Source organism: Vanellus vanellus (genome assembly GCF_965231255.1).
Source record: "Vanellus vanellus genome assembly, chromosome: 15".
In the NCBI taxonomy this organism is placed as follows: Eukaryota; Metazoa; Chordata; class Aves; order Charadriiformes; family Charadriidae; genus Vanellus; species Vanellus vanellus.
Genome location: NC_138920.1, coordinates 15,880,839 through 15,904,431, shown reverse-complemented (window position 1 = coordinate 15,904,431; position 23,593 = coordinate 15,880,839). Strand labels below are relative to the sequence as shown.

Sequence of the window (23,593 nt, the reverse complement as noted above, 5' to 3'; positions counted from 1 at the left end):
TGCACGTTCTGTAGTTCAGAGAGAGGTTTATGTGACACGTCGGAGCATCCGTGTTTCTTCTGTCTGCTCAAATATGCAGCGCTGGACGCTGCTCTTACGTATATCGGTTTCATTTCAACCTTGTCAGTATGGCTATCCCTAACTTAGGTTGGCATGTGAGAGGTCAGAATCTGGCTCATGAGTTACCTGCAGTGGCACAAAGGGCAAGTGGAACAGACAACCTTTATTCCAGCAGGCAGTTCCTTACACGTACACCTCCTGCAGAGGTAGAAGACTCCATACCACGGGACTTACTGGAGGAGAAAAACTTGTCCTATTACTTTTAATTGATGTTTCCAGAGAAATGAAAAATGTTGCTTCTTTGTGACTGCTGGATAAGGCCCAAATTGTGTCCCGTAGTTGGCAGTGGATAAAAAGAACATCAGATGGACCTTCAACAAGATGACATCGAATGCAAAAGGCCGGAGTCCCACTTCGATATTCAGTTTGGGTAGCGCTTGTCTCTACCCGCTTAAGGAACAGGCCAGGGGTTTTTAAAGCTCATTTGAAGTAAGTTTATTGGAATCGGGCCTTTAAGCAGCCTTGAAAAAATCTATTCATTCCATGCAGGTCATTTTCTTTTGGATAAGGTTTAAAAAAAAAAGATACGCGAGTTCCCTGGTATACGGTGAACAAGGAGCTTTCTTGTGTGCGGTGGTGAGCTTTCATAGCGGCTGTGTGTTGCTCAAGGCTGGTCTGAAGAGAGAACCTCATGGGTTTGCCGCTCGTCCCTCTGAAGCGGCCTTTCGACTAACGGAGACTGTCTCGCTGAAAATCCCGCTCTGGTTTTGTAGCGTGGAAAGCTCAGAGCTGGTACCTCGATGGTTTCCCTCTGACGTTTGTCGTGATGCGATACAAGGTTTGGGGGGATGCTCTGGAAGAGGGCGAAGGCCGCGCGCTGCGGTTGGCAGCAGTGAGGCTGTGGAGTCGCGGCAGCAGGACAGCGGTGTGGCCAGTGGCCTTCGGGAGAAGGCGGCTGCGCTCCTGCACAGAGTGAAAAAGACAAGTTTGGGAGGGATGAAGCCCTTCAGGCTTCAGGTTGTAACCAACCTCTGCCTATAGGCAATTGGAAAGAAACAAATCCCTGTAATTGTGTCCTTCAGTTCCTGCTTTCTACGGGATATTTTAAACCTTGATTTTTGAAACGGCACCGGCATCACTTCTGACTGCTCTTGGAAACAGGAGCCCGGGGAGATGTTGGTCACGTGAACCTACGCCCTTTTACCCGCTGCTAAAAGCTTTGGAAGGTCCCCTGTGGGACAGCACCAAATAGCAACATCTAATTAATGCGAAGAACTTAGTCCTAATAAATCAAACGGCTGCATAAAGTGTCGAAGGTGCTAAGTCCCAGCTTGAGCCTGGAGTTTTGGCCACGCAGGAATAGTCTCTCATCTGAACGGACTCGATCTACATCTCTCCTGGGGATGCAGGTTCTCGGGGGCCCTGTTGGCGTGAGATGCTCCAGCTGTCCCGGGACAGGCTCCGGGGTGGCTTCTGCTCTTCAACGGGACATCGAGTCCTTTGCGGAAGGGCGTAGGAGAAGAAACACGGGGCTGTGGCTGGTGTTGAGCACAGTCGTACAGCCTCCTGGTTTCAGGGCTACCGTTTTTCTGGCAGTGCACTCCCCCCCCCCAAAAAAAAAAAAGCATATAAAATCCAGAATCCAGCACTGCTCTGCATTTTCATAGCGCTGTGTGGAGAGGATCACCTGGGGCCGGAGCAGTAGCGTCAACTCTGCCACTGCAGAAGAATGCAACTGTTATTTTATTTCTTTTCTTTGATAATGGGACAACCAGAACTTTTTTCTGGGCCGTATGTGTGCAAGTTTGCTGAACTCTGTAAGCCGCCCCAGCTGGGGCTTTGGGTGATGATCACGGGTGGCTTTGGGTGACCGCTGTGTGGGACAAGCCGCCGAGCGGTCTTTGAGCTGGATGAGTGCTGCCGAGGTGTTCGGCAGTCCCTCCCCATCGGCTGCGAGCAGTGAGCGGTGCATAACTTCCAGCTGAATTATTCAGCATAGCTCCGAACAAACCTCGGATGAACCCCATAAGCACGGTTTGTGAAAGCTGCTGCTTTCATTCCTGCCTTTCAGGGAGAGCTGCAGTGTTAAGTCCCTCTGAAATCTTTTATAATTACAGCCTTTAACGTGCTTCACGTTTCGTACTCGGTAACAAGCAAAATCTCTCTCTCCCAAGAATAGCAACAGCGTGTTGTGATCGAAAGAATTAACGACAAGTTCCTGTGAATTATTTCTGGGGATGTAATTCCCCAAATTGCTAATAAGCAATTGTCACTTTTCAAAAATCAAGCTTGCTTCCCCCTCCCCCCCTCCCCCCCCTTTCCATCTCCTGGCTTGATTTGCCAAGAAAGAATAAACTTCCCTCCCTCTGGCGTAGCACCAGGAGAGCATTGCCTTCTGCTGACAGCCTTTGCCGCTAATTCCCAGTGATCCGGCATTAGGGGTGTAATCGCTGATTAGGCTTTTGATTCCCCTGACTGAAGTTCTGGTGCTCCTGCAGAGTCCCGCAGGGGTCCGCAATGGCAGGATCAAGGTTCAAAATGGTCCCAAACAGCCTTTGCCGGTGCTGTGACCTTGCTGCATGGATTGCTGTCGCACGGGCAAGAAAAAAAAATAGAAGGAGTTGGCAATCTCGAGTGGTGGAGGAGGGAGTTGACCACCTCTCCTGCCATTTCTAGCTGCCTTTGCAAACCATTCATTGCAGAAGAACTGCTCCTTTCATTTCCTTGGCAGGGGACGTTCCCCACCTATGATAATGATAACTATTTATGGAAAAATCGGTGGGCAAAGGACAGCAAAGGAGTTGCTTCAGCAAGCCAGAGCATAAAGATCCCTCTGTTCGGAGAGCCTCTGGTCTGTGCGTTGATCGGTCACCAGCGCGGCGCGCGAATCCTCGCCTGAGCGGATGAAGGCAGCCAGTCTGGAGAGATTTGACCAGAGACTTCACAGCTGCCGACATGGTCATTATAGAAACATGCTATAAATTCCACGCTTCTGCTTACTGCCTTCTGACTCCTAATTATCGGGCCCACGGTGGGGATGGCGCTATTTCTAGCCTCGCTCTGTTAATAACCACCCTTTTTCCATATAGATTTTCTTCGTCCGGGGTATCAACGTGCCCCTTCCCCTCTGCTCGCCCGCAATACCCAAGTCTCTCATAATATTTAGTGGACTTATCCTAAAGCCAGGAAGGGAGGGTATCATCCAGATGTCTGGAAGGGGGACACACGGTGATTTTCTGCGGGATGAGATGGGAAACCAAGCTCCAGTCCAGTTCCTGCTATTCACAAATGGTTGCATCTTTCAGGGCATAACAATAAACCACAAATATCTTGTCTCAGGTCCGTGCGCGTTTTCCTGAATGAAGTTACAGCTGGCTGAGCTAGAAGGAGTGATTCAAAGACTTTTAAAATATTGTCTCCCAAACACCTTTAATGTTGTTCTTAAATGTTGCTTTCCATTAGGATAGGAAAAAGTGAGCACTTCTGAAATATTTTATAAAAATTGGGTTTAATCCAGATTGTGCAATTGGATTAGGCGCAAATCAGTCGGGGGCTTTGTTCATTTGCTTTTCCTGTCAAAGTTCAGTCATATGAAGAAAATCAGTGTAGACAGTTTGTTCATTCTTCACTTTCTGGTAGTCCTCAACTCCTGGTAGTGCCACAGTTTCCTGCTGCGTCCTGGATACCTGGAGCTTATCACTGTATCCCTCTTTCATCAGGAGGGTGTTTGAAAGCCTTGATAGCCATCCAGCTCCCTTCCTCTCCCACCTGCAGACGAGCTCAAGCACAAATAATTTCTAAGTGTATCTGGAAGAAGCTGTGGGTGTTGGGCGCCGTTCAGAAGCACGGGTTTTCTCTGGCAGGCGGAGGATGTGGGTTTCACCAAATCTGCTGCTGTAGATGTGGACATGCTTTATCCTTGATCCAGAGCATCAGCTTCATAAGAACGAGGGTGGTAAATCTCAGAGTGGGTATGAAGGGAGACCTGAGCTCTGTGACAGTTGGGAACACCACTCTTGCAAACAGTCAACAGAAGGGCGAGGTTTGGAACGAACACTGATGTCTTTTCTCTCTTTTAGGGAGAGCCGGGCCCTCCTGGTTTGCCAGGCCCACCGGTAAGTATTTTCTGGTAGACGTTGACGTGCTCCTTCTGTTGAGAGGGACACGGTGCTGGAGCTAAGATGTACCAGCGTGGCTTTCCTCTTGATCTGCAGCAGAATTTCCGTAAGGGGTCCACAGGAGTGGAGGTGCTCAGCACTGGTACTGGGGACAAACGCGTTCTGCTGCTTCCGTTGCTAGAGGAGGATATGCATGAAATAAAGCTCACCCATCACCAGTATGACAAAAGCTGGAACCAAACCACACACGTGTGGTTATTTCTGGCATTGGTCCGAGTCTGCTTCGGCTCCTCGGTCTGCCAAAGGGTGCTGAAAATTGTACGAGGGGGCACAGCTCTCTGCTCTGGGCCACTTACCCCATCCTGTCTACCCCTCTTATGGGTAACTGCGTGTGTGATTAATTGGGTTGCAGTGAACGAAGCCAAAGCATTGAAATGTAGTTAGGATTTGGGTGTGGATTCATGGCAAGTTTCCTCTCTCTGCAGGAATTCTTCCATGTTCCATGGTGTTGATTAACTCATCAACAAATGAACTTCTGTTTTGTAGCCCGTATCAACGCATGCCATGTTTCACTTGTTGTTCTGTTAAAAAGAATTGCCTTTTTATCTGATTTAGGGGCCAAAAGGTGCACCAGGGAAGCCTGGAGCAGCTGGTGAAGCCGGGTTGCCGGGCCTTCCCGGGGTGGATGTGAGTATCTTGTCATCTTCTCTTAGATCTTTTCAGCGGTTGATGTAGGCATGGGTGCTCTCCCAAAGCATCTCATTGACTTCCTCTGTGTCTGCTGGAGGAGCAAAGTGGGTACTGGATCTACATATATATCTTACATATCAGAAGACGTTTTAAGAGTTGAAAGCCTCTCTTGATTGAATTAAGGAGTATGAGAGCAGTTTTGAGATGTGCAACTGATAGGACGGCACTCACTCTTACGATGCAACGTTGCGGCTCTTCAGAGGTGCGCTGGGCAGGTTCTGCAGAAACGTGGGCACCAGTTGACATTTCTGGAGCCCGATTCAGAAACCCAGTCGCACGTATTAGCTGAGGCTTGCTGCTCACTGGGCTGGGACCTGTCCCACAGCTCTGGACAGGCGGCTGCACACAGTCAGGTTTTCCCAGCTTACTGCGGGTAAGGTTTTAGCCAGCACAGTTTTCTTTTGCACCAGGCGAGAGGAAGCGTTCGGGCAGCTTCCACAGCTGAGCTGCAACTCGGTAAACACCAGTACCAAGGCTACTTGGTGGTGTTCGTCCACGCTTCCAACGCACAGGGAGCAGTACTGGTAACTTGCTTCTGGTTCTTTCCTTTGTGATTAATTGCAGAGAGGAGTAAAATAGGCTTTTCTGAGAGCTTGGCATCTAGGTGATTTGCGTTGGTGACAGGGACTTCCTACAGCTCTTATTGTTGTATTTCTCTGTTTTCACACTTACCTGTCTCTCTTTTTCCACAGGGTTTAACAGGAACTGATGGCCCACCTGGCCCAAATGGGCCTCCGGGAGACCGTGTGAGTACCACATTAGATCCTGAGGCCCTTTAAATGAACATTGGCGCTGCTTGTAGTGATGATTTCTCATTCCTTTGTAAATTGGTGACATTTGAGTGTTGGTGACGATGGCTTATTTATCTGCAAACCCTTGCAGAATACTTGGACCCTTGAAATGAAGCCCCAGATGGCTTTTCATTAGGAAGGGCATGAGATCCATCTTTCTTTCCCGTGGCTTTGAAAAGGTTTGGATAGCTTCAGTGGTGGGAGTACCAGTGCGGAACAGCTCTGGTGATATTTCAAGTATTTAAAAAGTTCCTTGAAGCAGTCGATAGACGTAATTACAAAGTTTATCAAAGTGAAGCTATTTTGGCCTTTATTTGCAGTCTGAGTACACAGCTCTGTTATGTTTATGATTACTGCCACTGTGTATCAACTGTTTAAACTTTTGCCTTTTGTTAATTCTGGGGCTGTCCATATGGTTGACATTATTAGTTGCTTTGGCATAGACTTCCCCAGCCAGCATAGCAAGAAATAAGAGGGTTTTTCTTGCTTTCTGCATATTACAGCTCTGCTAAGGGGCACCGCAGGGATAGAGAAATGACTGCCTGTGATGTTACAGATGTCCTTCACATCGTCTACAATGGGGCTGGAAAAGCACTTAGGCCTCCTTGTGACATTAAGAACTAAACATCAATGGGCCATTCAGCACAGATTTTTATCCAGCGTGGCTGTTTTCCCATCTCCCAGGGAAGATAAGGCTTGTGTCCACGGCTGGGTTACTGGTCTCTTGAAGCTGGTGCTGCAGTGATGGGCTGAAGGCACATTGCAGCGTGCAGAGGTTAAACACCGTGGACTTTTCTAACAGGTCCAGTATATCTCAGTAATCCATTTGCTGGCCAAAGGAGGTATCCAAAGCTCAAAACTCTGAGAGCTGTCTCATTTAGCTAAGGGGAGGAGCGATAGAGGCGCGTCTCTTTGGTACGCTCTTCTTCCTTTCCCGTGCTCAAGGCAAAGCTTCTTGGCCGCTGGGGAAGCTGAGCGGCAGGAGCCAAGCGTCTGGGTCAGAGCTCCAACTCTCCGTCCTTTGGCTCTGCACTAAGAGCCGTCTCCTTTGCTTTTTCTCGTGCCCATCCTTCTCCCCAGAGATCCGGGGCTGCACAGCCCTGACCACTCTCAGACAGCTGGTGGCAAGAGTCCAGCACCTTCTGGGAACCGATCCCTGACTTGTAAAATAGAGTTCAGGACCACACGCAGAAGACTGAGCAGTTTTGTGCCCCTGTTTTGTGTTCGGTGGTAGTGTTTGCCCGTGCCCGCTGTAGCACACAAGCTCCTAGTTTGTAGGGTAATTGAGCAGATAATTTCTGGGCACAAGAACTTCCTCTTCAGCCGTTTAGTAGAAGAACACAAGCACAGTTACCCTAACTACATCCTCTGGTTTGACGTGCTTTCCCATGTCTCGTAACTCAAGCTGTCAGCATGGGGCAAACTTGGGACCTGTTGTCACTCATGGGAGCATTTCAAGGTCAGTGGTCCATCTGGAAAATTGTTTTAATTGGTCTAACGAAAGCCCGGAAAAAGAAAAACCTGTAAATCTCCAGCCCTCTAAGAGGACAGCATTGTTATCCTGGCTTGCTTCCTTCTGGCTGGCTTTGAGAACGTATTTCAGTCTCAGGAATCACTGGAATAAGGAGGTGGCTACTGGCTGTTGCGGGATTGAATTCATGCTTAACACTATGACTTCTTCTGAATAAGCATGTTTTTCTGAACTGGAGCGCCTGAGAGCGAAGGTGTTCAGCATATGGAAGTGGGCTCGTGGAAGACAGTTTTTGGTAATACATCTTTGCTAAACGTTTCTTTTCCTCTCTGTGCCACACTTCAGTCCAGCAGTGATTCACGTCTGACCAGGGACACAGTACAGTGAAGGCAGCATTCCAAAATGGTTTTTATCTTAAATAGTCCCATCGCTATCAACATCCATTAGTTCTTCTCGTGGTTCTGCTTACAGACTGATCAGATCAAGCCTATGTGTGTTTTCAGTTAAAAAAACCTTAATTTTTAGCCAAGAACAAGCTGGGTTCTGACCTCAGTGCTAGATACTGGTGTCCTTCATTGCAGAACATTCGAAGACCATTTTGAAGTTTACACTATAAGCAATATATGCTTTACACTATAAGCAATGAGGAAAACATAATTATTCATATTTATTTACAAATGTCGTATTAATCAAGTATTTCCTGTGCTCTGTAGTTGTATAGTCATAAAGTATATTACCTTAAAGTGAGAAATTATGGTGAGATTGTTTTCTAATCAAAGGAGAAAGAACATTGTTACCAGGAGAATGAGTTGAGTCAGACAGTGTTATTAAAATCGAGGTGTAAATTAGAGTCTCTCCTTTGAACTTAATGGAGTCACATCAGCTTGCTCAGGGACTCGATGATCTTTTACCGTACGTACCAGGAGCGTTCGCTGCTGCGTGCTGCCCCTTACACCCTCAAAAGATATCAAAGTTAAGGAGAGTAAAGTGCCAACGCCTGGCACTTTGGGTCAAGCATTGGAACAGGCTGCCCAGGGCAGCGGTGGAGTCACCATCCCTGGAGGCGTTCAGAAATGGGTAGATGTGGTGCTGAGGGACATGGTTTAGTGGTGGGTTTTGGCAGTGTTGGGTTGATGGTTGGACTCGATGATCTTAAAGGTCCCTTCCAACCTAGACAATTCTATGTCGGCCAAAGCAGAAGGGGGCTCTGCGGCTGGTTTCAGTGGGATTAGGGTGTAAATCAGTAGGTGCCAGGAATTCAATGGTTCCTCTGCAGGAGGAGATCCCGGCTTGTCCCTTGCAGCCATCGCTAGTTGTGAGGACTTCAGCCGAAAGATAAAAGCGACTGGACGAAAAGCAGCGTAACCTGCAGGAAGGGAAGTGAATGAGCTGACATTTGCAGCAGAGTTGATTTTTATTGGATTACAGCCCTCTCCTCGCAAGACGGCTCTTAATGAGGCCCTGGGTCCTCGGTATCTTTCTCCTTAAGCTTAACAAGGGAAAATGTTTCTAATCTCATTTGGTACGCAGAGCATTAGGAAAGGGCTGGAGCCGTCCCTGGGATGGCAGTAAGCAGCAGTGTGTTGGGAGATTTTCCAGGTCTGCCCTGGTCTCCTGGTCCTAGGGGTAGATACCATTTAATTCCAGCTCGCCCTTCGCAAGATGTTTCTGTGCAGCATTTTGAGGACGTTTGGGAAAGAGGTGCGGGCAGTCGGGCTGGCGAGAGGCTGAGGAACCCTCGTGCTGTAATCGCTCTTTGTCCCCTGCGCAAGCAGACGAGGGTTTTGCTGGCAGCAGTTAAACGCAGTCCATAAATAACAGCATGGTTTGCTCTGGCTTTGAGTCTGTCACCTTTTTCCTGGTTTAAGTCCTGCCTTTATCGGAGAGCAGCACCGGGTGAGAACAGTACAGATGCAAAGGCCTTGAGAACCAGGCGGCTGCTCTGCGGCTCAGAGAAACTCACTGCCGGGGCTGCCGCAGCGCTGTTGAGCAAACTGCTATTTTATTTGTCATTCGCCCCAAATTATGCTGGCCTTGCTGCACCTCCGCCACTTTATTCTTTTTTTTTTTTTTTCCTCCTTCCTCCTCCTCCTTCCTCCTCCTTCCTCCTCCTTCCTCCTCCTTCCTCCTCCTTCCTCCTCCTTCCTCCTCCTTCCTCCTCCTTCCTCCTCCTTCCTCCTCCTTCCTCCTCCTTCCTCCTCCTTCCTCCTCCTTCCTCCTCCTTCCTCCTCCTTCCTCCTCCTTCCTCCTCCTTCCTCCTCCTTCCTCCTCCTTCCTCCTCCTTCCTCCTCCTTCCTCCTCCTTCCTCCTCCTTCCTCCTCCTTCCTCCTCCTTCCTCCTCTTCCCTTTCTTGCTTTTTGTTTTGCCTTTTTTTTTTTTTTTTCTTTTTAAAAGGAGTGACAAAGTCGCTCTGCTCTCATCAGCTGTCTGCCGCTGCTTTTCTTTTCCTGTCGTGGCACCAGCTCTTTCCAAAGTGGCTCTTGGACCCGAGACCATCAGTCAGCGATGCACACCCAGTGTCTCTCAGCAGCTGCTGGCCCCGGTCAATGCGCCACATGGGCTTTTTTGTTCATTTTTATACTTCCATTCACTTTCTGTTTCAGAATTACTACCTGTAATTAATTTTACAGTCTACCGGTCAACGGCGGCATCTTTGTAATGCAGCAAAGGGATTAAGAGGGTCTGTCTGTCTTACTGTCTTTAGTTAAGCAGGAATGTAACAACTTTAAGAATGACTTAATCCTAGTCTAAGACATAGGACCACCAAGCTCTAGTCAAGCTTAAGGGTAAGAATGCAAATTGGGAAAAGGAGGCTGGGGATTTGCCGAGGAAGCCAGTGAAGAGGCAGAAGCTGCCAAATCTTTGTCTTTGCTTGAAGAGAAAATGTCTGAATTAATAAAACTTACTAGAAAGTGTCCAAATCTTGTAAACAGTTTCAGGTAATTTAGTCATTGGATCCACAACATGAAAGTATTGTGAATGAGATATTTCACATGGATGAAATTCAATTTACGAACCGTTAAATATTCACGGAGACTAATCTGAAGCCAGCTGTGACCCGCAGAAGTGTCTGTTTAGTCTTTTAAGAGCAAGTCATGTTTTAGTCTCTACTCTCTCTTGCCCAGCAAACGGTGAAGAAAGTTGCTGGGGCCAGTTCTGAACATCCATCCCTACTGTCTTAAGATGTTCTTCAAGTAAATAGTCAGGAACAACAGAACCATTATCCATAAGTTTCTATCCTTATATTCATGAATTCGGCGGAGCATCTCCAGCTGTGTGCTGTTACTGTAAGACACTGCTGGAGTTTTCAAACAGAAGATTGGTGTGAAGGAGAGCGGGCATTGGTGTCTACCCACATGGAGGTTTCTGGTTTGCCCCTGCTAATTTGCACTTTGGTTTATTCCTGTAGGGTGCATTGGGACCCTCGGGGCCACCTGGACCAGCTGTAAGTAACTGCTCGACCTGCATTCGTAAAGAGGGTGTGCAATATAATGCCAAAACCATCACCAAGAGAAGATGGGAAGCCCTGTGTCCCAAACAAAGGGATCAAAGCCTGAGTGAAAATATTGTTTGAAGTGGTTAAATATCTATGTGTGACCCGTTCTAGTCACACAGGACTTGTTCTTAGTCGCTGAGATGTCATAAAGCAGGCCAGCTGGGGATAAAGACTAGCATATCAAACGCTGTCAAAATTATTAGGCATTAGATAATGTCTAATAAACATGAAAATTAAAAAAAGGAAAAATAGATAAACTAGAATGTTGTCTTATTAAATGTCTGTGTCCCGCTATCACGTCGCTATATGTGGCTTTACTTAGAGATGTCTCGTAGGTAACAGCGATGTAAAGGGAATACAAATTATTAGAGGCAACAAAAGGATTCATCAAGACTCCAGCTCTGCTCTGATTGCAAATTACATTAATTGGGGACAGGGGAGTGCTAAGGAAACTTAGAAGAAAAAAAAAATAATTAAGCAGCATTTTCTGAGGTTTGCTCTTCTTCCTGTATGTTCAGTTTCTAAGTGATCTTTTACTGTTTTAAATGTCGTTTCCAGGGCAAAGGACTACCAGGACCTCCAGTAAGTAATGAAGCTCTTTCTCAAAAAAGAGGTTTAAATTATTATCCTGGTGGTGGTGTATACCTGCCCCAGCCCTTGAGTCCTCCTGCTGTGCCGGGCAGAGGGATGTGGAGTCCTGCAGGTCGGCAGCCTTCTGGGGCTTTTATGCTTACCCACACCCCAGGGCAGCTGGCACCGATGTAAATTCAAGGCACAGCAGCCTTCTCACCGCTGGAAATGACCGGTTCTGGGGCAGCTTTTGTTTGGGGGGTTCCTGGGGCATCTCAGAGCTGCCCTGTGTCAGAGGGGGTGCAGATGTGGGCAATGGGCGATGATGACAAGAGCGTGCTCCATGGCGAAGTGGAGCGAAAAGAAAGATGTGCATTGGTAAACCGATTGTCGGGGAGCGGGATTGGGCTCCTCGGGGGGATTAGACAAATGAGCACAGCCAGAGTGTTTGTTTGCCCCTGGGCTTTGGCAGCTATGCGAGGTCGCCATGGGCATAAGGCTCTTCTCTCTGTTCAACAGGGGCCTCCAGGACCCAGTGGACTCCCAGGTGGAAATGGATTTCGGGGTCCTCCTGTGAGTTTCTCCTACCATTCGATCCTCATTTACTGAACATCCCACAACCACAGAAGAATGAGGTTCATCTCTGGTCTCTTACCCCATTCTGGGAGCATGATGTGCAAGACACTACGAGCTCCACAGATGCCCACAGGCATTGCTGTTCCTTGTATCAGCTTGTGTAGGGTCACCCCAGTCAACCGGGGCAGTGCCAAAGGCGCGCAACTGCTTGCAGCCATCTCTTCCTTTGCCAACTATGGGTAAGGACAAAAGAGCAGCCAATGTCATGAGAACAGAGGTCGCTTACCGACTGCCGTGTACTTTTCAGCATCCTCAAAAGAAGCTGCTGAGCAGAATGGGTCTGACCTGAGGGCGCCCATGCTGCAGAAGCATACCATCGGGTTTGGGTGCCCACAGCTCCAATGGAGAGGTGCAGAGGCAGTGGAAGCTGCGATGGAGGTGCAGGGATGTGTTCTTCTGTCCTAATCCCTGTACTTCCAGATGCATCTGCTGTTCTCTTTGCAGCCATAGAAGCTTCTGCAGAAAGAAAGGTGCAGTTTAGTCACGTTAGAGAGATTTTGCCCCACATCCACAAATATGCAATGGTATTTGGTAGCCACCCTTTGTCTCCCTTTTCATTTTCATTTAAATGACGAAGAAGGGAAATTCTTACTATTTTTCGCTCTTTTTAGGGACCCTTTGGTCTGCCGGGATTCCCAGGGCCTCCTGGACCACCCGGACCTCCCGTAAGTTGAGAATCGCAGATAAGTGTGAGAAGATTCCCACGGGGAGCGCAGAAAACGTGTGCGTTTTCTTTGCTGCCGTTGCCTTGAGCGCTCCCTTTCCGGGCCAAGTTTCAGCAGGCCTCAAACACCGTGCCCCGAGGAGAGCGGTGGCTTCTCAGGGGCTGCGCTTGGGTGTGCTGATTATCTCCTGTTAATTGTCTGTGCTGTGTGGGTGGAGGAAGCCCATGACATCCAGGCTTTATGGCACGGACAGGTCGCAGGGTGGGCGTTCTGGTCTGCCGGGGTTGATACGGTTGCTTGGTTCGCGATGTGTTCTCGTAGGGCCAGCGAGGGGGGCTTGAAAGCAGCACATCTCTGGTTTGGGTTTGCTGAGGTATCTCTGGAGGGTTGGTGGGATAGGGAGGTCTTTCCCAAAGAACTTCCCTGGCCCGAAGGAGGGTCAGGCACCAGCTGCTCTTCTCAAATTGCTGCCTTCATCCCCTACGGCTCAGGGCTCTTCCCCCACCTCATCTGTGCCTCTCCAGAAGCTAATTACACCCCCGACGTCTCTGTTTTGAGGACTGGTGCTGCTCATAACTCTCTGGGTTCGGGGTCTGCGTCTGACGCTGTGGGACTGGTGTCTCCCTTGTGCTGACCCGACAGAGCTGGCTCTGTAAGGTGCATTCTCGAGAAATTGCGTTTGCTGCTGGCCTTGGTCTCGATGTATTTAAAAGACCGCATTTCGTGCGTTGCAGGGTCTTCCAGGCACCTTTCCCGAGGGCGGTGGGGACCTTCAGGTAGGTTTTCCATTATTTAGCATGAAACTATTTATTGGTTTAATCCTTGATGTGACTCTTCGTTGGCGTTCTCGGGTGAGGCACCCTGCAGACCTGCAGGCGTGGGTCTAAACTGCCGTATTGCAGAATGCATCAGTGTTGCGCAAGACCGAACTGTTCCTCCAAGGAGATAGATATGCTAGCGCCGATTTTTTTCCTTGATCTTTGGTTTCCACTTTGCTTCCCAAAATGCAGGTTTTGCATACGTTCTTCATTTACAAAACAGCTTTAGCATTTGGTAAATGACAACGGCTTTTCATGCATCTGTTTTGGATCCTGCTTTGCAGGAGAAAAGGTCGTGCGTGTTGCACTGTTTATTTCCATGGGTGGTGGCACCGGCATCCTATGGGCATATGCTTTGTTTAGCTTTCCTTCCTTACGAGAAAGTCTCGATTCCTTTCTCTCAGGGCGGTGAAAGGAGTGTTAAGTCCATGAACGATGGAAGTGACATTTCCAGATTTCGCAGCTGTTGTTGTGACAGCGTCTTTGGTTTTCTAATTGGCGTGCCCCAAAAAAGCTCGGAGTCAGTTTAGACTGCCTTATGGCAAGTCACATGGAAGTTAATAGAAAATGGTACTATTTCTGCAAGTTTAATTTAAGTTACCCTGTGGAATATACTAGAAAATTAAATTTCTGCTACAGAGGTGTTGCCTGAGGTTTTATTAAAAGAAAAAAAAAACACACCACAAACAAATGAAAGAAAAGCTGCAGAAGAAAATCTCATTCCCTATTTATGGTTTTTAGAGTATGGCCTTTTATGTCTCCATTAAATTTCCACGCATGTTCTGATTTGTTCCCAGTCAAAGTAGAGTTCCCACCAGGGGCTCTCCCACCCCTAGACGTCTGCAGATACCCGCTGATTGGTATTTGGGTTGAATTTTACCAGCTTATTGGTATCTGGGTTAATTTTTTTATGGGTCCCCTTCTGATAAACTCTCGTGCTTGTCCTTGTTTCAGTTAGGCGAGTTGTCAAATGGAAATCAATGGAGGTCAATGAATGCACAGAATTAAATATGTTCCGAGATGTTACAAGATACCCATCCAGCTCTCCGGTGTTTCAGACTGCGGACCACTGTCAGCCTTCAGAGCTTGTCACAGTCCGTGCTCAAAGAAGCAGACCATTCATAAATCAGTATTTTGTGGGTTACCGGCGGCCTGAGGACCTGCTCGGGGCCCTCTGCCGTAGGGAAATGCCAGTGAATACACCATGCTGTGAATGAGTTGGATTTAGTGGATTTAGAGCCCAACCCCACGTGACCTCTCCACCTCTCCCTAGTGATAAATCCAGCGTCCCTGGCTGCGCTGTGTGTACTTGATGAACCAAAGAGTGTTTCTGTTCCTTGCAGTGCCCAGCTCTGTGCCCACCGGGTCCTCCGGGTCCCCCAGGAATGCCAGGGTTCAAGGTAAGAAAAATACCACCTGCGGATACCAGGGCCTGTCTCCCGAAATAAACACCGCGAGGAATCCCTGGGATTGAACTGGTTTATATACAGTCTCCTGTAGGCTCCACACCTCTGCAAGCCGGCCGTGTGTTTATGCTGCCGAAACACAAAACCCGTAACGCAGCCACATACGAGACAGGAGGAGGAGGAAGGACCTGATCCTGCCCTCTTCGCGTGCTGTTCCCACCCGCGTAGCCATAGCTGCTGTGCCGCTGAACTCAGTCCTGCAAAGCGCCCGAGCCATCGAAGCGCGCGAGCGCTCTCCCTTCACCTGCGGCAGGGAGCTTTGCGTCCCCCCGGTACCCGCCTGCGCTTACGGGCGCGTTGCTTCGTGGCTCCATCCCTTGCAGGACTGCAGTCTTTATTAGATGGACTACGACCGTTTATTCCTACAAATGAAAATTGACCCTTTGCCTGGGACGAGCGTAAAGACCAAAACAGCGCGCGAGCCTCGCGAGGCGCAAGGGCTGAACGGCAGCAGGCAGAGGGCAGCGGCTCGGGGCTGCCTCGAGAAGGGTGCGCTGCCGTTTCAGGCTTCAGAGCGCTGTAAAAATCTCCCCAGGTCTTAAATTGTGCTCACAGACCCTGTACACAGAGAGACACGCGGTTTCCTGCAGCAAGACATAACTTACGTGACTAAATGCACTTCGGCTGTCGTTTTACACCCAGCGTAGCACCAGGCAGCTTTCTGTTCGTGGTGTTTGATTCTGGTATATAAATTCTAGGTTGCAAATCTCGGGAAAGCTCGCTCAGTAGTTGAACATCTCCTCCTCTGTCCCCTCTGTGACTCACGTGAATTCTGTGGGGTAGGTTGCACTCCAGCAGTGAGCTGAAGGAATAAGTTACTCGAGTTTTTTGAGTAGAATCCAGCAGAAATTGGCAATGGATGGACCATCTCTTGGGAAATGCTCTCGGTTCCTCGTGAACCGACCTTTTGCAGGTCTGTTTGGTTTCTGGGCTGAGTCATAAATATCGTTAGAAATACACAATGTTTAGGGCATAGCTATTAAAAATTCATAGCTTATGAAATGGAAAAACCTGTGAAGGTCTCCAATTCTGATGCAAATGATGCACAGGACCTTTTGCGTGGTGAGGAATAGCATCTGCCATGGCTGAAATTAGTCTGGGTCTCTCCCACAATAATAGGAAGGGAGCCAAGAAGCAAATTGAATCTGAGTTTTTAGAAAAGATTTCAGTGGGATGTGGATTTCATTGCAAGCCAGATGATGCAGACATTAAAGATGACTTAAACAAAAAGGGAGGTTAAAGATGCAGAATGGGATTTTCAGAAGCGTCTCAGCCCCATTTTCAAGAGTAATGGGAACGAAGTCCCTGACCTGTAATTGAGAATTGCGTGCGGAGACCTGTAGCCTAGTCTCACTGCAAGTCTTGAAAACTAAGTCTGGGCATTGCCTGAAACTACATCAGTTCTGACACAACGATACCTAACTAGCCATGCACCCTTCCTCTTAACCCCAGAAGTGACCTCCATTCACGCGATTACAGCACACGTATAGAATATTTTCCCAGTAAGTCATTTACGTTGTGTGGGTTTCGGTCTTACGGCTGTCTCACGAAGTTTAAATTTTGAAACAAAACTGTACTGGGATGTGAATAATTGGAGCTCTTATTTCTAGGGACACACTGGTCACAAAGGAGAACCTGGTGAAATAGGAAAAGAAGGAGAAAAGGTAAACTGCAATTTAAGGGGGATGAGGGAGGATCTTTCTCTTTAAAAGCCCCGTAACAAATAGTTTCTTCAAGAAGACGGGGAGAAATGAGGCAATTGGCTGAACAATAAGGAGAAGTCGCTATGACTGAAGTGCATTGGCTTCCGTTGCTCTGCGTGTGTGACTGGGTGCTAATACTTCAAGAAAATCCACCTTGCCCATAATCATAACGTTAAGATCCGTGGGATAAGTTAACAGCTATTGTTTCACATGCAGGAATGTCAGCTCAGGAAAAAAGTCCTGCGTTAATCACTCGGGTAAATTCCTGACTGATCAAGTGTTCTTGCACGTAGAAGAGATTGCCTGTAAAGTAGAAGCAAATTCTGAAGCAGACATCTGAGTGGGAGGGAGGTCAAGGAGAAGTAGGAAGGGAAGGTTGGTGGCTTTGGGTTGGCAGGCTCATGCTGTCTCGCCCTTTGTCTAATTATTGTTTCTCTCCCAGGGCAGCCCTGGCCCTCCCGGTCCTCCAGGCATCCCCGGCAGCGTCGGCCTGCAGGTAACACCTTCTCCTCAGAGCAGTTCCCATGACCTTTTTTACTGCGAAACTCCACGGTGCCATCAATCATCTTGCGTTACACAAAGCGCTCCTGCTTGGGCATAATAACAGATGTGAAAGTTGATGCTGGTGAAAAACACCCTGGAGGTGTTCACGGCCAGGCTGGATGTAGCCTTGGGCAACCTGGGCTGGTGGGAGGTGTCCCTGCCCATGGCAGGGGGGTTGGAACTTGATGATCTTCAAGGTCCTTTCCAACCTAAACCATTCTATGATTCTATGAAAAGACAAACCACGCTGGTTTCACTGAGCTTGAATTCAGGTCCCTCTTTTGGCACCTCGCCTCAGGTGAGGCATCTGAGCCATAGCCGCTGTCTTGCTGGTACTCCAGGAGAGCTCTGGACACCTTTTGGGTGGATCTGAGGCTGAGCTCCGGGCTGGCTGGAGAGCCTGGGAGGTGGGCTGGGGAGGGCAGGACTCTGAAGGCACGTCTGCATGGGGTGTCACCAGTGTCCCTTGCTCGGAGGTTGTCACTGAAGGGCAAAATATCTTTTTTGTGCACCAGAAGGCTGAGCTTTATGCTGCTCTTCACTGTTTCTTAATATTTTCCATGTTGATGAGTTGCTACACCGTGCTGTTCTGCCATTTTATGTTTAATGGTGATTCAGTTTTAACTGATTTGTGTTCTTAATTAGGGCCCAAGAGGACTAAGAGGCCTCCCTGGTCCAATGGGTCCGGCTGGTGACAGAGTAAGAAAAACCTGATTTTTTGGGGGGGTTTGGTTTTGTTTGTTTTTATTTCCCCTGCCACCACCAGTTTTTCTCGTGCAAGATCCAGGTGGCGTTTGTCCTTACTGGAGACCACTGGGGAACTTGTAAGGATGCAAAGTGCAGGCTCTTTCCTGCACCTCCCCAAGCGGAACAACCTTCCAGAGGCAGGAGGAGTCTACATGCATGAGGGATTGACAGGATCAGGCCCAGTGTTGATTTAAGCATCCAGACAAGAAGGACAAAGTGCTGTCCCTGTAGGACTGACGAAGCCAAAGAATCTGGCAAAAAACCTGAGAAATGTTTCATGAACATTTCAGTTTCTGTTCTGTCTCTTTACAAGAAAAAGCCAAAGAATCACTGGTGGACAGAGATTTTCAGGACATGAAGAGTGTCCTCAGTGAGAACAGGGTCAGTCTCCAGCGCATGGTGGCTTTGGACTTTTGCCGAGGTCCCTTGGCCATTGCCCAAGAGGCTGAATGGCTTTGAGTTTGATAAAGTCGTGCATTTATTTAGGAACGAGTGTGTGATCAAGATATCGAGGCCAGGAATGATAGCAGTGTCTCGCAGAGATAATGGTGGGGAGATCCAGAGTGAAAACCTGCTTGTGCAGGGGGGGGATCTTTTTCAAGACTATTGCAAGCCAGCAAGGACTATGGGGCATCTTTCCGGGGCTTTGCGTGTTTTCTTAGATTGCAGTGTAAGGTGGGGATGCTGTTACTTGACCCTCTGCCAACCACAGCGTTACAATGATGTATTATTCTTCGCAGGGTGACATCGGTTTCAGAGGGCCACCTGGAATCCCGGGACCTCCAGGGAAAGCTGTATGTATCTACTTCTCAGCATCTCTGTGGCCCTGCCTTCCGCGACCACAGCCTAAAGCTTATTCCTCCTGCGCTAAACTCTTTGCTGCCAGTGAAGAGGAGGGCTGTGCTGGCCATCTCCATCAGATTATTCCCTTTTTCCCCTCCAGTCAGAGCGATGCTATTTCACCTGACCCAGACCTCGTGATGTCTTTCCCTCAGTCCTGCCCCACGCCAGAATAAGTTCACCACGTTTCCCTCCAGCTCTGTTCTTTGCCGCTCTTCCCTGAGCATCAGCGGCTGTGGGCAGGCACTTGAGAGGGGCATCTGTGGCCTTCCTGGGAAGGAGAGTTTTGAAGAAGGATCAGTAAGCGCTCTCCTGAGCTTACGTCCTTTGAGCCTGGTCTGTTCCCAAGCGCCCACAGCTCGCTGCTACAGAACGGCAGAAATAGTTGTGTATTAATGACGCAGTCCTTATCCTTTCGCACAACTCTGGGGTGAAGTGCGGGAGAACACTGAACCTCGCGCTTACCTGTGGGCAGAGCTCCGTACCCTCCTTACTGTGCCCAAATATGAGACCAGAGCTGCATCTGCAGCTTTTATGGCCTTTCTAAGAGCGTTTTCCACTGGCCTGCCGCCCAGTCGCTCCTTACTGTGGATAATATGACATCCACTTTACAGCAGACGCCTTCGCCTGCCTACACCAACCAACACACCACAACCTGCGCTGACCCCGAGGCAGCACCACCCCCTGGGGATCCCTCCCCAGTCTCTGCAATTCTAGAAGAAATTAATCTGAACTAAACTAAACTTAGATGCTTACTGTCCACCAAACATTTAATTACGCCAAGCAAGACCTAGGCAGTAAATACTAAAGTTTTTCTCCTACGCTGTTTCTGGTTAAAGAAAACGCTTCATTAAGTGAAGGGGAAGATGGTCTCTGCCCCGACGGATTGCTGGCAAGGTCCCCGCTGCAATTCATCCCTGTGTCAGGAATTACGGAGCGTAACTGAGAAAGTACAGCCGAGCTCCTGCGGGGATGTGTACGCTGACGCCTCTGCGATGCCAGCAAACAGCACAAACCCCGGCATCGTTTACACCCCGGAAACGTTAGTCTTTGTCACTGTGTGATGAAGATGCTTAATGACTTTTCCTCCTCTGTCACAGGGAGACCAAGGAAGCAAAGGACCTCAAGGGTTCAGGGGACCCAAAGGCGACACTGTAAGTGCAGTAAAACACCCGTCTGCTCAAATTTTGGACATGGCATTCCAAGGAGTCTGTGTCACAGGTTTATTATGGCTTGTTCCCCCTTGGTTTATTTGAAAGGGAAGCGAAAGGGATGAAAGTATTCCTGTCCAATGAGGTGTTTAAGTCATATGAAAGATGCACAAGTGCTTCTTACCATCCGGAGCACAGGGATCAGATCTTGCATCTCCTTTCCTTGAAACGGTCAAGAATTTTCCCAGATGCTGCAGCTAGCGTTGGGCCAGTTTTCTGGTGTGTCCTAAAAGAACCACCGTACCTACACAATCGGGACAGACCCAGCACAAACTGAATGGAATGTCCCCACAGAGTCTGAGTATTGTCTTTGTTGAGTGTTCTTAAGGGTTGTGTCTTGAATAACATAGAATTTATTGTTGATTTCTAGGGGAGACCTGGACCAAAAGGAAACCCAGGGGCTCGTGGACTCATAGGAGAACCTGTAAGTCGATTAAATAGGATGGGAGTCTCACTGTTGTCTTGCTTGCAGACGGTGAGATAAAACACGACAGGAGAAATCTTGAGGTTTACAGTCTTTACTATCAAACTTCTCCTCTGTGGGTCTGTGTAACCTTCGGTGTAATCCTGGTTGGACCAAACCCAGTCGTACTGCTGTTGATGAAAAATCTCTCCGTCTCCCAGTACAACTGGAGCTGGACCCATTGCCAAAAGGTTCTTTGATGTGAATGTATTTTGCAAACCGCGGTATCTGCCTCGTAACCTTAACCTGCGCTGTGCATGGTTGCAGGGCATGCCTGGCAAGGATGGACGAGATGGGGCTCCTGGACTCGATGGTGAGAAGGTTTGTAAAGTCCTACTTAAACGCTGCAGGAAAGATTTCTGTGACTGTCCCATGTGTGTTGCAAAGCTGCTGGTGCTTGTCAAGAAAGAGCGTGGCTGGAAAGCTTTTGCCTCTAAAGAGTTTTCCAATAGCGTAACTAGTGAAGAAGAGAGAAGTCGCTTCTATTAATTAATCCCAAGGAAATTCCCTGAAGAAGGAAGATGCGCATATGGGCCGTGCACATGTGATCTAAACTCGGCTGTGTCCCTGTCCTTAGTGGTTCCTATTGGCTGACTCTGGGCCTTCAGAGATGCCTTTTCAGAGCTGTTGACAGAGACATCTGTTTATTTTCATTGCCTGTAGACAAAGGGCTGTCAGGCACTAGTTGCCTGGTTTTTGAGTGGTGATCCCACAGGAACGTGGACCGTGTGCTGCCCAGGAAGGCTGGGAGCTGCAAGGGGAGTAGGGAGGCAGCCGGTGGGTGCCCACCTCCTGTAGACGCAACAGCTTCTTGTTCCTGCTCATATCGGGAGGGAGAAGATTACAAATGCCTGTTTGGGAATGTGTGCCCTACCTCTGGCAGACCATTTTGGGGAGGGACTCTTGATCAGGGAGTGGAGCGATAGGATGAGGGGTAACGGCTTTAAACTGAAAGAGATTAGGAAGAAATGTTTCCCCGTGCGGGCGGTGAGCCCCTGGCACAGGGTGCCCCGAGAGGCTGTGGCTGCCCCATCCCTGGAGGTGCTCAAGGCCGGGTTGGACGGGGCTGGGAGCAACCTGGGCTGGGGGGAGGTGGCCCTGCCCAGGGCAGGGGGTGGCACTGGATGATCTTCAAGGTCCCTTCCAACCCAAACCATTCTATGGCTCTATGGTTTTCCAGTACTGGAGGGTCCCTCCTAACCTCTCGATATCCACAGGGTGATGCAGCTCGCATGGGGGCTCCTGGAGAGAAGGGACCAAACGGACTGCCTGTGAGTATGGCAGCAGGACCCGCCGCCTTCGGGGCAGTACAGCAGCTTGGCCTGTGCACAGAGACCCTTCCTGGGGAGAGGGGGGGGGGGTTCATTCTGTGTGTTGTCTCACCAGGGGCCCCATTTCAGCCAAGAGGAAAAGCACTTCTCCCGCCATACAAACAGGGGAGCGGTGTACAAGATAGAACAGAAAATATCTGGAGTAGCACCAAATACTAATGCAGGAATACCCTGGCTTTTGGCCACTCTGGCTCTGTTTAAAATTTAAATTTGAGAGGGATTTTCTCCTTCACATCCCAGTGACGTGCGTCCCTTACGCAGGGGAGGTAAGATCTGGGATACAAGTAAACTTAATTGAACAATATCCTGAGCTCTGTCCCTGCCTTACTCGTGTTCACTGGCAAAATGTTTCATCTCTCCAGTCTTCCAACTATTTAAATAGAGGTAAAGTATTCCTTTCTTCCTATCTTACAGAATATTTTGAACATCCCTGGAGAGAGTTTTCTGCTATGCAAAATATTGCTGCTCTCACTCTATTTGTGTATTCCTCCTCTTTGCTTTAATTATCAAGGATTAGTGTAGGTAGAGCTGTTAGTGCAGTCAACAAGAGGGAAGCTGAAGCCATAAATTTCATGGTGAAAGCTGCAGAAATGTAAATCCTCCATTGCTTCAAGCAAATGTGGCTCCTTGTATGTCAAATCAGACCGGAATAACAAATCTAATAACTCTACTTCTTCTGACATTGCTTTAATATTGCGGTTGTTTGGGTTTTTTTCAGGGTCTGCCTGGAAGAGCAGGTATTAAAGGCTCAAAGGGTGAACCAGTAAGTGACTCTCTCTAATGATGGGTTCTGGTGGGGAAGCTACTAAACTTGTCGCCTGCATCATTATTCGTGTTAATCCTCACGCATGAGATAGCGCTGCAGGAAGACGCTTCTCCTTGCGTCACGCTGGTGCAGAAATGAATGAAGTGGGGTGTCCTGAGCGTGCCTCCGGAAGAGCATCCCTGTCTCGCTTGGGCCGAATTGGGTGATGGCGGCGCTGCCCTGGGGCGGGCAGTCCTCCCCTGCTGCACATACGCCTCATCCGCTCTTTAAATGTCCATGAAAAGTCCTTAAATGTCCATGAAAAGTCCTTAAATGTCCATGAAAAGTCCTTAAATGTCCATGAAAAGTCCTTAAATGTCCATGAAATGTTCTTTAAATTTCCATTCTTTAGAGTTTTCTCTTCTTGCTCTTACAACAGCAAAAGTTTAAAGCTGCTGCTATTTCCCCATCCAGGTTTTAACTCCCTCCTCTCTTGCTCTAGGTAGGCCAGGAATGATTCTCTGAAGTTATGCCCTGACCGAGTGTTTGCTTTCTCCTCTGCAGGGCAGCCCTGGCGAGATGGGAGAGGCGGGTCCCTCCGGAGAGCCAGGCATCCCCGTACGTATCCCCGTCACTGGCGCTTATCGCGAGCTCCGCCGAGCGTGTTTGAAACCGAGCTGGGAAGCGGGAGCTCGCGTGCTGCCTGCCTGCCACAAATAAAGCTCTTGGTAACGCGATAGGTGCCGCGCCGCCTGCGACGCGCGCTGGCCCGCGGGGATGAGCGCTCCTGGGCAGCCCCACGCCAGCGTGGAGCGACACAGCGAGCGCGGTGGGGGCCGGCGGGGTGGGCAGCAGAGGGGACAACCCACCAGGGCAGGCAGTGTGACCTGGCGGACGGGGCAGCGGGGCAGGGAGTTTGGGGTCGAAGCGGCCTGGGATGCTCTGCGGTGGGTTGGGGAGGGTGGATTGGCGGCTCCTAAATGGCACGGCTGACTTTGGTGTTATCGCCAGGGCGATGTTGGTATTCCGGGTGAGAGAGGTCTGCCGGGACCCAGAGGAGCAACTGTAAGTACAACGCTGCTTGTAAATCCAATAGGCACCATCAGCGAGTTGGGTACCTGGGGTTACTCTCCGGATAAAATAAAAAGCCACATTCTCTCTTGCTATTG

At 49.0% G+C, this 23,593-nt stretch overlaps 1 protein-coding gene across 1 annotated transcript in view; it reads left to right on the top strand.

Moving 5' to 3' along the window:
• COL9A3 (collagen type IX alpha 3 chain) overlaps window positions 1-23,593 on the top strand; it is a gene marked incomplete at its 5' end in the record, with an annotated part of 40,254 nt that overhangs the window by 1,752 nt on the left and 14,909 nt on the right. Inside the window, 20 exons of the mRNA XM_082491315.1 lie at window positions 4,140-4,175; window positions 4,794-4,865; window positions 5,621-5,674; window positions 10,600-10,635; window positions 11,245-11,268; window positions 11,776-11,829; window positions 12,504-12,557; window positions 13,292-13,333; window positions 14,719-14,775; window positions 16,452-16,505; window positions 16,987-17,040; window positions 17,733-17,786; window positions 18,575-18,628; window positions 19,775-19,828; window positions 20,256-20,309; window positions 20,616-20,669; window positions 21,566-21,619; window positions 22,398-22,442; window positions 22,989-23,042; window positions 23,436-23,489. Of these exons, the coding sequence (XP_082347441.1) occupies window positions 4,140-4,175; window positions 4,794-4,865; window positions 5,621-5,674; window positions 10,600-10,635; window positions 11,245-11,268; window positions 11,776-11,829; window positions 12,504-12,557; window positions 13,292-13,333; window positions 14,719-14,775; window positions 16,452-16,505; window positions 16,987-17,040; window positions 17,733-17,786; window positions 18,575-18,628; window positions 19,775-19,828; window positions 20,256-20,309; window positions 20,616-20,669; window positions 21,566-21,619; window positions 22,398-22,442; window positions 22,989-23,042; window positions 23,436-23,489 (1,014 nt within the window). The remainder of the gene's footprint in view (window positions 1-4,139; window positions 4,176-4,793; window positions 4,866-5,620; window positions 5,675-10,599; window positions 10,636-11,244; window positions 11,269-11,775; window positions 11,830-12,503; window positions 12,558-13,291; window positions 13,334-14,718; window positions 14,776-16,451; window positions 16,506-16,986; window positions 17,041-17,732; window positions 17,787-18,574; window positions 18,629-19,774; window positions 19,829-20,255; window positions 20,310-20,615; window positions 20,670-21,565; window positions 21,620-22,397; window positions 22,443-22,988; window positions 23,043-23,435; window positions 23,490-23,593) is intronic.